The sequence below is a fragment of the Scyliorhinus canicula genome, chromosome 4, assembly GCF_902713615.1.
Source record: "Scyliorhinus canicula chromosome 4, sScyCan1.1, whole genome shotgun sequence".
Classification (NCBI taxonomy): domain Eukaryota; kingdom Metazoa; phylum Chordata; class Chondrichthyes; order Carcharhiniformes; family Scyliorhinidae; genus Scyliorhinus; species Scyliorhinus canicula.
Window position 1 is genome coordinate 4,384,780 of NC_052149.1, and position 18,060 is coordinate 4,402,839.

The window sequence follows — 18,060 nt, forward strand, 5'->3', positions numbered from 1 at the left end:
CTGTGATATGTTTGTGATTGAAGGGGTTACGGTTGTCAGGTAGTGGTGAAGGCAATGAAATGGGCAATATGTGACTCCCTGGGGGAGTTTCTAAGTATTGTAAGGGTGTTGGGATTTGGTTACTCATGTGTAGCAGATGGGCTGGGAGGCCTCATTCTTCTTTGTTCTTTGAGCATGCATGCCAGGTGGGGAGGGGGGTTACCTTTGCTAGCTGTAAAGTTTCAGCTGGTGAATGGGAGTGAGGAAGGTGAAGGGCTGTGGCTTGATGGACCTGCTTGAGCAAGGTTGAGTGAGCCTAGCTTATTTGTTTGGGGGTGGGGGGAGAAGAGGAGGGAGTCGTTTTTCTGGAAAGCTTTTTCCTGGGTAATGGGAGGGGAGGCTGGGGATCTTTTAGGTGTCTCATCTTGCCCTAGGATTGGGGTTGGTGGCTGTCTTGGATGGTCCTGGGCCCTGGCTGGCCGGAGGTGGCGAACTTTGTGTTTTACCTTTAGGATTTGGTCGCAGTCAGTGGGTTGGGTTGGGGGTGGGGGACGATTTATGGTTGGGGCTTTTCTATCTATACAAGGATAGGGGTTTGTAATTGTTATTTTTTTTGTCTGTATCGATATCTTTATTTTGTGTTTTCTAAAATGAAAACTTCAGTAAAAATTATTTATTACAAACTCTGCAAGACTGGGTCCCGCCCATTGTGGACGGGATCCAGATCGGAGATCTCATTAGATCTCGCAAGGTCATTGGGAATTCTGGAAGAGTACTCTCACGGGATCTATTGGCTGCGTCCCATTCCGATTCCGGCAAGACACGGCCGGTAAATCCTGCTCGTAATTGTAAACCATATTAAGTTAATGGTGGTTGTTTATTTACTTCTTTCATATACTAAGGAGAAAAACTTGGTAGCTGGAGATTTTGTTTGGGATTCAAGGCGGGGTGTGGTGGTGGTGTGGGGGGGGGGGGGGGGGGGGGGGGGGGGGGAGATTGCTGGGGTCCTGATGGAGATATTTAAATCTTCGTTGGCCACAGGTGAAGTGCCAGATGACTGGAGGATAGTTAATACAGTGTTTTTCAAACTCTTTTTCCCAGAACCCACTTTCACCAACCGGCTGATCTTCACAACCCACGCCAGCCGACCTTCACAACACACAATCAGCTACAAAATGGAGGAATCTCTCCTCCGTGATTTTGCACCCAAAGCATGAACCAGTGTAGGTGTCGGGCGCATGGCCAGCTCTCCGCCACCATTTCGGGTGGGGAAACCCCATTGTTCGCATTTATAGGCCAGTCGCGGCCGGCATTCTGAAAAGCCCATTGCGGCAGTTGGGCACTATTCTCGCGATCGAGAATGCCACGACAATCACTCCTCCACCCTCCCAGCACCTGTCACGACCCACCTGCGGATCGCGACCCTGAGATTGAAAAACTCTTGAGCTAACATACCTTTATTGAAGAAGGGTAGCAGGGATAAGCCAGGTAATTACAGGTCAGTTAGTCTAACGCCTGTGTTGGGAAATTATTGGAAACAAAACTCTGAGGAACAGGATTAATCAACACTTGGAAAGGCAGTGATAGTCATAGTCAGCACAGATCTGTTGGTGGGAGACCCTGTCTAACTAATTTAATTGAGTTTTTTGTAAAGACAACTAAACATATTGATGAGGGTAGCACAGTTGATGTGGTTTGCATGGACTTCAGTAAGGCCTTGAAACAAGGTTCCACATGGAAAAATGTTAGAACTCATGGGAGTCAAGGCAAGTTGGAACCAAAATTGGCTTGTTAATAGGAGACGAAGGCTAATGGTGGAAGGTTGCTTTTGTGATTGGAAGCCTGTGACTAGCACTGGACCACCATGATAGGTGCTGGGACACTTGCTGTTATATGCATTAGCAAATTGGATGTGAATGTAGAAGGTATAATTAGTAAGGTGACACGAAAATTGGTGTTGTTGATAGTGAGGAGGATAGTCTGATATTGATCAGCTGGTAAATGAGGCAGAGCAATGGCAGAAGGAATTTAATCCTCTAAGTGTGAGGTGATGCATTTTGGGAGGTGTAATAGTAAGATATACACAGTGTGCAATGAAGGTCCCTCGGGCATATTGAGGAACTAAGGGACCTTGGTGTACAAGTCCATGGATCCCTGAAGGTGGCAGCACAGGTAGATAGGGTGGTGAAGGAGGCAAACGGAATGCTTGCCTTCATTAGCCGGGGCACAGAATATAGGAGCAGGGAATTCTGGTACAACTTTCTAAACATTGGTTAGGCTACAGATGGAATATTGTGTGCCGTTCTGGTCGTCACACCATCGGAAGGACGTGATTGCACTGGAGGGGGAGTAGAGGAGATTCACCAGGATGTTGCCTGGGATGTAAATTATCAGCTATGAAGAGATTGAATAGGCTGGGCTTATTTTCCCTGGACAGAGGAGGCTGATGGAGGGGGGTGGATCGGATTGAGGTTTACAGAATTATGAGAGGCATAGACAGGGCAGATCGTAAAAATATTTTCTCCATGGCAGAAGTGTCCAAGACCAGAGAGCAGAGGTTTAAACTGAGGAGTAAGTGGTCTAGATGAGAAGTGAAGATACACTTTTTTCAGCCAGAGGGTGGTGGGAATATGCAGCTCGCTGCCTGAGAGGGTGGGAATATGGAACATGCTGTCTGAGAGGGGTGGGAATATGGAACATGCTGTCTGAGAGGGGTGGGAATATGGAACATGCTGCCTGAGGGAGTGGTGGAGGCAGGGATTCACACAACATTTGAGAAACATCTGGACGGGCACTTAAATCGCCAAAGCAGAGGAAGCTATGCACCAAGTGCTGGTAAACGGGATTAGTATAGATTGGTGTTTGATGGTCGGTATTGACGAGGTGGGTTGAAGGGCCTGTTTCTGTGCTGTTTGACTAATAACGTTTTTAAGTGAAATCTTGTGCCATAGATCTATTTGTTAAAATGATTTATTTTTGAATGTTAATGGTTCCTAACCTGATCGTAAGTATTTGCCCCAAAACTTGGTTTTATGGAGTCTTAAAAGTTGTAAAAGCCAAGTGCCCCAGATAGTTTATTAATGTAAGACAGTCCTTCAAACCAAACCCATCCCAGTATCTTCTCATGTGACTCGTGGTAAATTAATCAGATTCTGCTCCTGCAGCATGTTTATGGGTGTTGTGTTTCACTTCTGCTAAAATCACTAAGTAAGTGCTTTCATACAAAAGCAAGATTGTAAAAAACTGATTCTAGTCATAATCACCTTCCTTGATTGTTGTTTTTGGCAGAATCCTACTTTGGTGATAAAAGCTCGAATGCGGGGAATCGAAGCCTGTTCACCGCTGCCTCGGCGCAGAGCAGTTCTTCACTGAAGGGTTATGATGATGCCAGAATCAGGAAGACTCCTGTGTCCACTACCAACAGCAGTCGCAATGCAAGGCCCACTTGCAAACTTCGTACTCCACAAACCGGTCATTCAGGTTCACTGATAATCTTTTAAAAAAATCTTTCATAGATGAACAATTCAAACGTATTCTTTCTCAGTTCCAGTAGTTAATTATCATCATTGTCATCAAGGCAACAGTGAACGATAGAGACTTTGATCATTTCCCTTCCCCATTCTATTTATCCCGCCTATATCTTTCTCTAACCGTTTATATTCCAGCTATGAGTATGCCCCTATTTACTAGGGACATATTTACTATTTACTATTTGCCTTGGCTGCTCCCTGTGGTAGTGAATTCCATACTTCTCCACTTCAGGAATTCCCAATCGGATTTATTGGTGATTATTTTATATTGATGGCAGCTAGTTTTGAATTACCTGCAGTGAGTAGTTGGGGAGTAAACTGTATCTCAGGAAGGTCAGTAACCAGAGTACCAGTGATTGGGGAGAATTTTGTTTTGTGTATCAAATTAACGTGATCTGGAATATGCTGCCTGAAAGCACGGTGGAAGTCGATTCAATAATAATTTGCAAACGGGAATTTAATGAATATATTGGAGGGGAAAAGATTTGCTGGACTGTAGGGAAAGAGCGGTGGAGTGCGACCAATTGGATAGATCTTTCAAAGATTCAGCACAGGGTTAAATGGCCTCTTTCTGTGCTGTTAGTTTCTGTGATTTAGATTAGCGTACTGTCTTACATGTCTGGAACTCGGATTTGATTCCAAACCACATTACTTCTGAGGAAAAATTAAGCTGCAGAGAACGTTTGCCCCACTAGCTATGAATCATAGTACTTTATATAGAAAAATTGCAGAAACATAGCATTGGCTTTTGGATAGATATAATTACAAAACGTTGAGAGAATCAAACCATCGTCCCATGACATTCAATGGCATTACCATAACTGAATCGTCCACTGTCAACATCCTGGGGGTTACCATTGACCAGAAACTGAACTGGATTAGCCATATAAATACTGTGGCTACAAGAGCAGGTCAGAGGCTGGGAATCCTGCGGCAAGTAACTCACCTCACTTCCCAAAGCCCGTCCACCACCTACAAGTCAGGAGTGTGATGGAATACTCTCCACTTGCCTGGATGAGTGCAGCTCCAAAAACACTGAAGAAGCTCAACACTATCCAGAACAAAGCAGCTTGCTTGATTGGTACCTCTTCCACAAACATTAAATCCCTCCACCACTGACACACAGTAGAAGCCGTGTGTACCATCTACAAGATGCATTGCAGTAACTCACAACCCCTTAGGCAGCACCTTCCACAACCAGTGCCATCTAGAAGGACGAGGGCAGCAGATACATGGGAACCTCACCACTTGGAGGTTCCCGTCCAAGTCACTCACCACCTGACTCGGAAATATATCGCTGTTCCTTCACCATCACTGGATGAAAATCCTGGAACTCCCTCCCTAACAGCACTGTGAGTGGACCACATAGACTGCAGAGGTTCAAGAAGGCAGCTCAATGCCATCTTCGCAAAGGAAATTTTGGCTGGGCAACAGATGCTGGCCCAGCAAAGTCCACATCCTGTAAAAATGAATTTAAAAAGGTACACCTACAGTGTTGTTAGGGATGGAATTGCAGGAACAGTGAAGGAACGGTGTTACATTCCCAAATCAGGATGGTGAGTGGATGGAGAGCACCTTCCCGGTGGTCATATTCCCAAGTATCTGCTGCTCTTGTCCTTCGAGATGGTAGTGGTCATGTGTTTGAGGGGAATAGTACGTGCTAATCAACAGGAGGTTTCCTTGCTCACTTTTCATCTGGTGAGACATGGTGTCCAGAATCAACATTGAAGATTCCCAGGGAAACTCCCTCTGACATTGTTATGCCATCTCTGCCGATGAGCTAGGACATACCAGGAATGGTGGTGTCCGGGAAATTATCTGTAAGGTTTAATTCCATGAGTATGACTACAACACTACAACAGGCTGTTGCTCGACATGTCTGAGACACAACACTAGTCCCAGATCTTAGTAAGAAGGACTTTGCAGGATCGACAGTACTGTCGTTTCCAGCACCTAAGTTCATTCCTTTGTGTTTTCTTTGTAGCGTCCATTTAAAAGTCAACCACATTGTTGTGGTTCTGGAGTCACATATAGGCCAGACCAGGTGAGGATGACAGATTTCCTTCCCTTAAGGACATTAGTGAACTAGTGAATGGTCATTAGATTTCTAATTCCAGATAATTTATTGAGTTTAAATGCTGCCGTGGTGGGATTTGAACCCGGGTCCCCAGGCCGTTGGGTACCCTGGGTCTCTGGATTGGCAGTCCTCCCAGCACCTCCCTCCAATCATTATCACATTACTGTTTGTGGGAGCTTGTTGGCATTACAACAGTGATCGCACTTCAGAAGCACCTCAGCGGTTGTGCAAGGTGCAATGTAAATGTGGGCCCTTACTTTCTTCAAAATGGCTCTGTTTGGATTCTCTATTTGTCTGGTTAGGTGGATTGGCCATGCTAAATTGCCCGTAGTGTCCTAAAAAGTAAGGTGGGGGGTGGGGGGGTTGTTGGGTTACGGGTATAGGGTGGGTTTGAGTAGGGTGATCATTGCTCGGCACAACATCGAGGGCCGAAGGGCCTGTTCTGTGCTGTACTGTTCTATGTTCTGTTTTTGCCCCACTTTGCTTGTTGGTGACCTCACATTCAGTGTTAGCACATCATCAGTAGCTGCCAATCAGCTTTCAGTGTTGAATGATACTTCTGTTATTGTTTTATTTACTTTTTTAATAACCAGGCGTGTGGAGGGTAATTAAGCTGCAAACACCGTCATTGCCGGTGCCGAGGTCTGGGAGAGGGTGCAGTGGTATAAGGGATGAGGGACTTCGATTATGTGGAGAAGCTGGGATTTATTTGGAGCAGAGATGGTTAAGAAGAGATTTAATAGAGGTGTCGAAATCTGGAAGGTGTTTGATGGAGTAAACAAGGAGGAACTGGAGGGTAACTAACCAGAGGACACAGATGTATGGTGACTGGCAAAGAGAATCGGAAGGGAGATGAGGAGAATTTGTTTTATTGAAGTGAGTTATGAAATTGAATTCACTGCCTGAAAGGTGGCGCAAGCAGATTCATTCGCAACTTTCCAAAGGTAATTGGGTGGCACGGTAGCACAGTGGTTAGCACCGTTGCTTCACAGCGCCAGGGTCCCAGGTTTGATTCCCGGCTTGGGTCACTGTCTGTGCGGAGCCTGCGCGTTCTCCCCGTGTCTGCGTGGGTTTCCTCCGGGTGCTCTAGTTTCCTCCCAGTAGTCCCGAAAGACGTGCTGTTAGGTGAATTGGACATTCTGAATTCTCCCTCTGTGCACCGAACAGGGGCCGTAATGTGGAGACTAGGGGCTTTTCACAATGGCTGCATTGCAGTGTTAATGTAAGCCTACTTGTGTCCATAAAGGTTATTATTATTATTAAATCATTGAAGGAGGAAAATTTGTAGAAGTATGGGAACAGAGCAGGAACGTGAGTCGATTTGAATAACTTAAAGATCTGGGCACGGGCACAGTAGGTTAAATAACCTGCTTCGGTGCTGTATCATTCCACGTGATATTACTGATGTGGTACAATACAGAAGGCCGGGTGAGTGCGGATCAGATTAATGCCAAAAGCATGGGATTAAATCCCCTTTCCAGCTGAGGTAGACTCAGAGCTTCCCTCCTCACCCTACCCACAGTAAAGAATTGCAGCACTTTCCAAAGACTTATAACCAGTAGGGCAAAGAAATTTCTCCTCATCTCAGTCCTAAATAACTGACTCCCTGATTCTGAAATTATGATCCCATATTCTAAACTGTCGAGCCAGAGGAAAAAGACTCAGCAGCAATCCTGCCAAGCCTTCGAAAAATTTTATGCAAGAGATGAGCTCTCATTCTTCTAAACTCCAGATATGGGTTGGTTTAGCTCAGTCGGCTAGACAGCTGGTTTGTAATGCAGAACAAGGCCAGCAGCGTGGGTTCAATTCCCGTACCCGCTTACCCGAACAGGCATCGGAATGTGGCAACTAGGGGCTTTTCACAGTAGCTTCATACTTGTAACAATAAAATGTTATTATCATTAATATAGGCACAGTCTACTCAATCTCTGCTTGTGGGACAGCCCCGCCATCTCAGGGATCAATTTGGTGAACTTTGGTTACATGCCCCGCTTAGGTACTTCCTTAGGTAAGAAGACTAAAACTGCACACGAGACTGCAGGTGTGGTCTCACCAAAGCCCTGAATAATTGTGCAAGAATTCCTTACTCTTATTCTCTAGCCCGCTTGTTAGAATGGCTAACATACCGTTTCCCCTCCTAATTGCTGTACCTGCATGCTAACTTAATGCGGTTCATGGAAGGGACTATCAGACCCCTCTGATTACCAACACTAGCCTCTCATCTGTTTAAAAAAAAATTTTGCTCTTTTGACTTTTCCTGCCATGATGGATAATTTAAGTGTTTCACCACATTATCCTTTTTTCCCAATTTCTTAATCAGTCTTATTTCCTTTTCTGAGCTTTATTTTTGTGGCACTCAGATCTCTGGGATATTTGGCAAATAGTGCAGGTTTTCACAGCTGGATTTGTTATTTTCAAGTCGCAATTTAGTTTAGTTGCGTGTATCTTAAATAGTTTATAGTTTACTTGCCAACATTTTATGATTTGTAATTTACTTGCCAATACCTTACGGTTTACAAGTTGTATTCAGTATAGCAGAGGGCAGTTTGATTAAACACTATGCTTTAATCCGTGAAAGAATCAGCGAGGTGTATGTTTTCCGCATTAACAGAAAACCGTGGTTCAGTAGCAACTCTGTGTCAGTGGGTTCTGACTATTTCGCACTCTATAGGTGAGCTCAAAATTCGGGTTTCACAGGCGTGCAGTACCAAGGGAGCGCCTCACTATCGGGGATGCTGCCTTTAAGATGAAACATTAATCCAAGGCTATGTCTACTCTTTCAGACTTGAAAGATCGCATTGCACAATTCAAAGAAAAAGCAAGGGAGTTCTGACTGTTGTCTTGCCAATATTTATCCCTTAATTTTTAAAACATTTTTTAGAGTACCCAATTCATTTTTTCCAATTAAGGGACAATTTAGCGTGACCAGTCCACCTAACCCTCACATCTTTGGGTTGCGGGGGCGAAACCCACGCAAACACGGGGAGAATGTGCAAACTTCACATGGACGATGACCCAGAGCCGGGATCGAACCTGGGACCTCGGCGCAGTGAGGCAGCAGTGCTAACTACTGCGCCACCGTGCTGCCCTATTTATCCCTTAATCAACGCCTGAAGCAGTTTATCTGGTCATTTATTTTGTTGCTCTTCATGGAAGCTATCTGTTTGCAAATTGGCTGAATCATTTCCTCATATTGCAACAGTATTTGCACTTCAAACGTACTTCACTGCTAAACACTTGGGCTGTCCTGAGGTGGTGAAAGACACAATGTAAATTCAGTAAGGATACTGAGGGAAGGAAAGGACAAAATTCAATCCAGTCCACCCAAACTGTCCTATAAAATTGTTTATGAAATTATTGGCACTCTTGACCCACCCAAATCCAGAACCTAATGCAAGTTTTAATTTGAATTTCTGCTGAAGCACTGTGTTTTTTGAATGCGAAAATACATTTTAAACAAAACAACTGCAAACTAACTGTCCACACTTAAAATTAGATTTCCTCCCATTTCAGTTTGTTTTTCATTAATCTGAAACTTGTAGTCTCTGCACGAACGGACATACATACAAGTTGAGTACTTCAAATCCGTCTATCCAAAAACTGGCTTTATCCAAAAGACAGACATTTAATTCCCATGCTCCAGCGATGGCCTTGCGAACCTCAACCCTACTTGACCCATCTCGCAAAAGTTTGGGGCGTTGCTGCATTGGCTTGGTGCTGTCCCAGCTGTGACAAATGGAGGATTTTAGGAAAATTAGATTACAAATGTATTGGGCAATTTAATAATAATAATCGCTTATTGTCACAAGTAGGCTTCAATGAAATTACTGTGAAAAGCTCCTCGTCGCCATGTTCCGGCGCCTGTTCGGGGAGGCCGGTACGGGAATTGAACCCGCACTGCTGGCCTTGTTCTGCATTGACAAGCCATCTGTTTAGCCCACTGTGCTAAACCACCCCTGAAGGATTAAACACCAGGGATTAGAGTGTGATTGACTGCAGTGGTCCTGCTTTTTAAAAAAAGAAGAATTCTGTTTTGCAGGCCCTGGAATCTTTTAACAGCCAGAAGGTGAAATTGACAGAGGAATGTGTTTTTCAGTCTGGGCTAAGGCACTGTGTTTGGACTGGGGAAAGTCCCTGGGGAGTTAACGTGCTATCAGCCCCAGGGAAGTTAATTTGTTTTTCATCTCGGGGAGATGATGTCGGTGCTGGGTGGAGCTAAGAGAGAGAGAGACGTTTTGAAAAAAGCTTTTGGGGAAAAGAGTTGAAGTCCGATCTGGCAACCCTTCACAAATAAAAGACATTCTCTTTCTCAGTAGGATAGTTGAAAAAAGGGTAATAATATTTTAAAGTGGAGCAGCCTTGTCTGAAGACAAGGAAGAGGCTGAAACAATCCAGTTGAAGCAGCTAGTTGAAGATATTCAGCCAGAGTCTGAAGGGGTTCCAGCCAGAGCCAAATCTGTTCTGCAAAGCAAGCATTACTGAAATGACATGAAAATGAAAATCACTTATTGTCACAAGTAGGCTTCAAATGAAGTTACTGTGAAAAGCCCCTCTATGCCCTGCTGATTTGTACGCTGAATTGAGAGCTGTGTGTTCCATTTCTTGTTGTTTAATGGGAATTGAGTAAATTTATTGAGGGGTAATTGTAAGCTGTTTGAGTGGATATTAAAGAGTTTAATATTGTATTCATAATAAAGTTTTGTTTGCAAATACCAAAGCCCTATTTTTTCATGCCAGCACTCAACAAAGAAAAGTACAGAACAGGAACAGGCCCTTCGGCCCTCCAAGCCTAGGCTGACCATGCTGCCCGTCTGAACTAAAATCTTCTACACTTCCGGGGTCCGTTTCCCTCTATTCCCATCCTATTCATGTATTTGTCAAGATGCCCCTTAAATGTCACTATCGTCCCTGCTTCCACCACCACCTCCAGCAGCGAGTCCTAGGCACCCACTATTCTCCGTGTAAAAAACTTGCCTTGTGCTAAACCTTGCCCCTCGCACCTTAAAACCTATGCCCCCGATTAATTGACCCCACTACACTGGGAAAAAGCCTCTGACTATCCACTCTGTCGATGCTCCTCATAATTTAGTATTCCTCTATCAGGTCGTCCCTCAACCTCCGCCGTTCCAGTGAGAACAAACCAAGTTTATTCAACCGCTCCTCATAGCTAATGCCCTCCATACGAGGCAACATCCTGGTAAATCACTTCTGCATCCTCTCCAAAGCCTCCACATCCTTCTGGTAGTGTGGCGACCAGAATTGAACACTATATTCCTGCAGCGAATCATTCCTTATGCATAGTCTTATGAAACAAACTAAAATATTGGGGTTTGTCCTAGTGTCCCAACCACTGTTGGAGTCTGGTCTGGGACGGTAATGCAGGTACTGATCAGCTTTACATGCCCGATGGTTCCTTCTGCTCCAAGTGGCTGAGTGAACCATGACCCCAACCGCAGGGAAGTGGAGGAGGCATGAGAGAATTATTAAATCCAATCTGTGAGAAGTGACTTACTATCAGCAGTGACAAGGCCATTAACCTAAAGTGCTTTGCAAACATATAATTTGGATTTCCTGTATCCCTTATTCACTGAATTAAGGAGTTCCAATTATTTTTCTGAATATAAAGCGGCAATGTCTGAAACCTGGCATGACTCGGACCCAAAGTTACCGGATTGAGGTAGTCTTCCTGTGATAACCTTTTGATGAAAGGTGTCAAAGTGCAATATTGTATTTACTGCACTAAAACCAACAGTAACTGCTGTTCTAATTGTCGTATTTTTCTCACGTTTTCTTTTGTACAGTTACTTCTTCTTCAGCTGTCTCTGCTCACGTTATTGCTTCAGTAATTGTTGCTGTGGTAGAGGGCCGTGGGCTTGCTCGGGGCGAAATCGGAATGGCGAGCATTGACATGAAGAGCCCTGAGCTAATATTGTCCCAATTTGCAGACAATACAACATACGCCAAGGTAATATTTTACCAAAAATATCTTCATTTGCTGTACCCTGGGTGAGATATTCGACCATTAACTTAGAATTGCAGTTTTCCACCCAGCAGAAGAAGGCCAGTTGGTCTATTGTGACTGTGTCGCCATATCTCGCAGCCTCCCATCCAGCTGCTACTGTGTTCAAGAAGAACTTCGACGAGGAAGGTGGTGGGAGGAGGGATGGGCAATAAATGTGACGTACACATCTTTGGGAGAATCTTTCACATTCCCCCCCAAAAAACTCACCCTCCACTGATCAACCGAACAATGCTTTTATATGAATAGAATTGGGTTTTGAAGAATAAATAAGGAAGAGCTGTTTTCACTGGCAGGCAGAGCGGGGTCACAGATTTAAGGTCATTGGAAAATGAATCAGAGGGAAAACTAGGGGAATTTTGTTTTTTTACACTTGAGTTTTTATTGATTCACAATCTGCCTGGATTATATGGAAAATGCTTGGAAAGGGAACTTTTACCGGACTATAGGGAAATAGCAGGAAGAGTGGTAATAATTGGATAACCTTCAAAAGTGTGGGCACAGGCACAATGGGCCAATGTGGCTTTTATACTGCATAATTCAATGCCTAAATTCACATTAAGATCAGATTGCGAAGGACAAAGCAGTTGGGATTTTAAAGCAATCTGACAGTGTGCACGGCGTTTCGTTCTTGGGCTCGTCCATGAATTTCCAGATGCATTGAATCAGTCCCAGAACTTGTCATCATGTAATTTGAACTCATTAAAATTCTGGGTTTCTATTCTAGTGCCCATAACCACTAGGTCAGCATATGCTTAAAAATCATTTTGAGAAAACAACTACTGACGCAGCAGACAATATATGATACATGAATATTTACAATCGCTGCTTGACACTGGAATATGTATATATTGAGTTCTAGGTTTTTTTTTAATGTATGGAAGATATGTCCTGAGATACGAGCTTATCATTTTAGGCGGTAACTTTTTCTAAAATTCTGAAATTGTATGACAAAAGACAATGTGCAGTTCTCCTTTGCCACCCATTCCTGCCTTACTGACTTTGACATTTTTTTTGGCAAAAAGCATCCTCAGGTACCTCTCACAAGTGCCCATTTCAGTCCCAGAAAATGAACGTTGGGGGCTGCCCGTAGTGAAGGGTATCACAGGGAATTATGTAGGATTTACAGCACAGAAAGAGTCATTCCACAGCAGCGTTTATGCTCTGCTTGAACATCCTCCCAATTTTCCTCATCTAAATTTATCAGCATAACTCTTCTCCCCTCATAGCTTTTCCTTAATTTTGTATTGGGTAGCGGGTAACAGGTTCCATAGCCTTGTATACCATACGTGTTATATATATTGTGTAACACGGGTACGTTCTATATAAACTGTGTGTGTTTAGTAATTCATACATCTTAATCGGGTGAGAGTAGTCCTGTTTGTGTGTATTTGTCTTTTCTTTAATAAATAGTTGACAATAATTGTTAGCTGTTGACTGGGCTGTTTATTCTTACTGGGGTTTCACTTGTCTCCTCACACCAAAACAAAACTATACACCATAAACCGGTTTTCCAAGTTTGTAGAATCATAGAATTTACAGTGCAGAAGGAGGCCATTCGGCCCATCGAGTCTGCACCGGCCCTTGGAAAGAGCATCCTACCTAAGCCCTCGCCTCCACCCCATCCCCGTAATCCAGTAACCCCACCTAACCTTTTGGACACTAAGGGGCAATTTTAGCACGGCCAATCCACCTAACCCGCACATCTTTGGACTGGGGAAGGAAACCGGAGCACCCGGAGGAAACCCACGCAGACAGTGACCTGAGGCCGGAATTGAACCAGGGACCCTGGAGCTGTGAGGCAGTAGCACGAACCACTGTGACACCGTGTCGCCCCTTTGGGATAACATCACGCTTCATAACAGTTACCCTTTAGCATTCCCTTTACAATAGTGAAGAGCTCCAGAATATTCATCCTTTTGTTTAGGTGTAACCTCATCCTTGTCATTGGCGAGCCTCATGCTTTTCCAATTCAAAAGCTCAAACATGCATTCGCCAGTAACTGAGAGCTGAACTCGGAATCCCTTGCTTATGTTGCGCTGTTTTATCATGCCTCACAGGTCATCACTTATTCATCTGTTATTGATATATTAATTTACGAAATAAACAAAATTGCCACAGTACTTTGTAAAATCAATTGGGTTTGAATATTTATTTTACTGGGTGAGGATATTTCTTGCATTGTGTTTGTTTTACAGGTTATTACCAAGTTGCAGATTTTAACACCTTTAGAAATCATAATGCCAAACACCACTTGTGATAAAGGAAGTGGGACCAAGCTGTTTACACTGATCACAGATAACTTTAAAGTAAGAATGATACAGAGCCTGTCAACACTTTATTCAATCTGTGTTTTGTTTTTTGGACAACAGAATAGTCAGTGTTATAATAGCTGTACAATCCTTGGAGATCTCTGAATTCTTCTAGTTCTGGCCTTTAGCACATTCCTGACTTCTTTCAGAGCACCATTGCAACCATGTGGTCAGCAATCTGAAACCATTCTGACCCTCCACACCTTTGTCCTTTAAAAAGGCCCTTAATGCTGATCCCCTACACATCTGTACAAACATAGGAACAAGGAGCAGAAGCGAGCCATTCAGCCCATCCAAATCTACAAATCGCCCCATCTCCGTTTTAAATTGGCAACTCATTTTCAAACAGTTCTCCCACAAGAGGAAACATCCTCTCCGTATCCAACCTGTCAATACCCCTCAGGGATCTTCAAGGTTTCAATCAAGTCTTTTCTTCTATTCTAAACTCCAGTGAATACAAGCCTAACCTGCCCAACCTTTTCTCATAAGAAGACCCATCCATTCCTGGTTCAGGAAGATTGTTGGGCGTCTTAGTGTCTTTTAGTGCCCAAAAGGTAAATCACTTGAAGAAACCTGACAGTGTAGCTGATTTCATAGATTTCATAGATTTCATAGAATTTACAGTGCAGAAGGAGGCCATTCGGCCCATCAGGTCTGCACAGGCTCTTGGAAAGAGCACCCTACCCAAGGTCAACACCTCCACCCTATCCCCATAACCCAGTAACCCAACCCAACACTAAGGGCAATTTTGGACACTAAGGGCAATTTATCATGGCCAATCCACCTAACCTGCACATCTTTGGATTGTGGGAGGAAACCGGAGCACCCGGAGGAAACCCACGCACACACGGGGAGAACGTGCAGACTCCGCACAGACAGTGACCCAAGCCAGAATTGAACCTGGGACCCTGGAGCTGTGAAGCAATTGTGCTAACCACTGTGCTACCGTGCTGCCCTTTGTGGCTCTACCCTAAGTGGCTCTGGAATTAGGGGTTGGTTTAACACAGTGGGCTAAACAGCTGGCTTGTAATACAGAACAAGGCCAGCAGCGTGGGTTCAATTCCCGTACCGCCCTCCCCGAAAAGGCACCGGAATTTGGCGACTTGGGGCTTTTCACAGTAACTTCATTTGAAGCCTACTTGTGACAATAAGCGATTATTATTATTATTAATTTAGAAGAAAGTACAGTTTCCTTGCAAATGTATAACATTCTTAGAAGTCATAGAGTTAACGCTGAGAGACTGGTCTAGAGAAACAATGGGGCACAGTCTCAAGTTAAGAGGTTGACCACTTAGGACTGAGGTGAGGAGAAATTATTTAATTCAGTGTTGTAAATTTTTGGAATTCTCTATCCCAGAGAGCTGTGGATTGTTCAGTCTTTGTACACACAAGATCAATTGATTTTTGGACACTAAAGGGATCGAGGAATATTGGAATGGCGTTGGAAAGTGGAGTTGAGGTGGTGATCTTATTGAATGGTGGAGCAGGCTGAATGGATTGTTCGGCACTCTCTTGTTCCTGTTTTTTCCTAAATAATCTTTGGGGCTTGAGGGGCTGTCAGCCACCCCTTTCTAGTATTGTCCAGGGCGCCTAACACCAGGAGTAAGAAGCATATTCAACCCCAACCCCGATCCTCATGCAAGGCCCTATACAGGCCAGTGCTGAAAACATACTTCGATCACGCAAAGGACTCTAAACAGGAAAATTGTGTACATCTCTCAATTACACCAACAGGCAATTTATATGTAACACCTTTAACATTTTGGGAGGATGAATAAAAAAGCAGAGTATTACTTACATGGTGAACGACTGCAGAATTTGGAGTTGCAGAGGGACCTAGACATACTTGTGTATGAGTCACAAAAAGTGAGGTACAGTATAAATCAAGAAGGCTAATGGAATGCTATCTTTTATTGTGAGAGGAACTGAGCTGAAAGTTATGGATAATATGCTTCAGTTATACAAGGCATTGGTGAGACTGCATCTCAAATACTGTGTGCAATTTTAGTCTCATTTAAGTACGGAAGTAAGTGCGTTGGAGGAGATGTAGTTGAGACCTGGACCGAGCGAGTTGCCTGATGAGGAGAGGTTGGCTTGTTTCCACTGGTGTTTATAAGAGTGAGGGCGGCCATGGAGGAGTAGGTCGCACATTTGATAGCTCCCGCCTGTGACGGACTTTTGGACTTTTTTCCCCTGGATTTTCCCGGATTTTATGGGATAAAGCAGTGAAGAGTGAGACAGTGAGGAGAAATCCCTCTCCGGTGTATGGGGAATTGGACCAGAAGTGGCCGTGTGAGAAGACAAAGTCCTATAAGAAAGACGTGAGCAGAGCCGGTATCGCGGGAAAGCATGGCGGAGAGCAAGGGCCACGGGGAGACGGCACAGTGGTCGACGGAGCAGCTGGTGAAGTTTTTCGAAGATTGCTTTGCCAAGCTGAAGAAGGACACGCTGGACCCCATTAAGGCTTCGATTGATCAAGTTGTGTAGAATTAAGAGACCAACGGGAGAGCGATCCAGGAGGTGGGGAAAAAGGTGTCCGAGCACAAGGAATACCTAACCGTGCTGGAGGCCAAGGTGGAGATGATGAACGACCGCCAGAAAAGAATGCAGGAGAAGCTGGAGAACCTGGAGAACAGGTCCCCACGGATTGCTGCTGCTGACATTTTAATTTTTCCCGAGAAAGTCGATGAACGGCCGCCACATCCGAGAGATCCTTAGCGTAGACCCTCTTAAGGCAAACTTTATTTTCTCGAGGCTGAGAAACTCAGCCATGTCGGTAACCCAAGTCTCTACACTCGTGGGCTTTGAGTCCCTCCACATTAATAAAATCCATCACCGTGCTACTAGGGAGGCAAAGGCCATGACGTCGGCCTCTTTCGCCCCCTGAACTCCCGGGTCTTCTGACATTCTAAAGATCGCTATCTCTGGACTCGGCACCACCTGTGTGTTAAGCACTTTGGACATTGCCCTCGTGAACCCTTGCCAGAACACTCTAAGCTCCGGGCATGCCTAAAACATGTGGACATGGTTTACAGGGCTGCCCTTGCACCTCAGACAACTGTCTTCTATCCCAAAAAACTTGCTCATTCTCGCTGCCGTCATGTGTGCCCGGTGGGCCTCCTTAAATTGAATTAGACTGAGCCTGGCACATGATGAGGAGGACCTGCCCAGGACCTCTACCCACAGATCCGCTTCCAACTCCTCACCTAGCTCCTCCTCCCACTTGCCCTTGAGCACCTCACTGGGGTTTCCTCCGCCTCCTGTAATTCCTGGTAGATATCCGACACCTTCCCCTCCCCACCCAGGTGCCGGAGACCACCCTGTCCTGTATCCTCAGTGGCGGCAGCGTCGGAAAGGCCACTGTCTGTTTTTTCAGGAAGGCTCGTACTTCAAACTGGGAAAGCTTCCGTCTATGAACAGATCTCCCATCCTTCTGATGCCTGCCCTCTGCCAGCTCTGGAACCCACCATCCATCCTACCCGGGACAAACCTGTGATTGTTGTATATCGGGGTCCAGACCGACGCTCCCTCCACCCTCTTGTACCTCCTCCACTGTCCCCAGATCCACAGTGTCGCCACCACCACCAGACTTGTGGAGTAACGGGTCGGCGAGAACGGCAAAGAAGCCGTTATCAAAGCTCCCAGACTAGTACCTTTACATGACGGCGCCTCCAGCTGCTCCCACGCCCCCCTCCCGCCATCGTCCACTTCCTAATTATAGCTATATTGGCCGCCCAGTAGCAGTTGCAAACGTTCGGCAGCGCCAACTCACCCCCCCACCCCTCGACTGCGTTCCAACAGCGATCTCCTTACTCGCGGGGTCTTATTCGCCCACACAAAGCCCGTAATGATCCTGCTCACCCGCTTAAAAAAGGCTTGAGGGATGAAGATGGGGAGGCACTGAACGACAAACAAAAATCTGGGGAGGACAGTCATTTTCACGGTCTGCACCCTCCCTGCCATTGACAGCGGGAGCATGTCCCACCTTTTAAAGTCCCCTTCCATTTGCTCCACCAACCGGGTCAGGTTGAGCCTGTGCAGGGCATCCCATTTCAGGGCCACCGGTATTCCCAGGTAACAAAAACTTTTCTCTACCATCCTGAGCAGCAGCTCTTTCAGTCTCTCCTCCTGCCCCTTGGCCTC

General features: G+C 45.1%; 1 protein-coding gene across 1 annotated transcript in view; it reads left to right on the plus strand.

Moving 5' to 3' along the window:
* The window catches only part of msh4 (mutS homolog 4), a 122,382-nt gene that overhangs the window by 28,324 nt on the left and 75,998 nt on the right, over positions 1–18,060 (plus strand). The window contains exons 2-4 of the mRNA XM_038793416.1: positions 3,268–3,459; positions 11,388–11,551; positions 13,804–13,914. Coding sequence (XP_038649344.1) covers positions 3,268–3,459; positions 11,388–11,551; positions 13,804–13,914 — 467 coding nt within the window. The remainder of the gene's footprint in view (positions 1–3,267; positions 3,460–11,387; positions 11,552–13,803; positions 13,915–18,060) is intronic.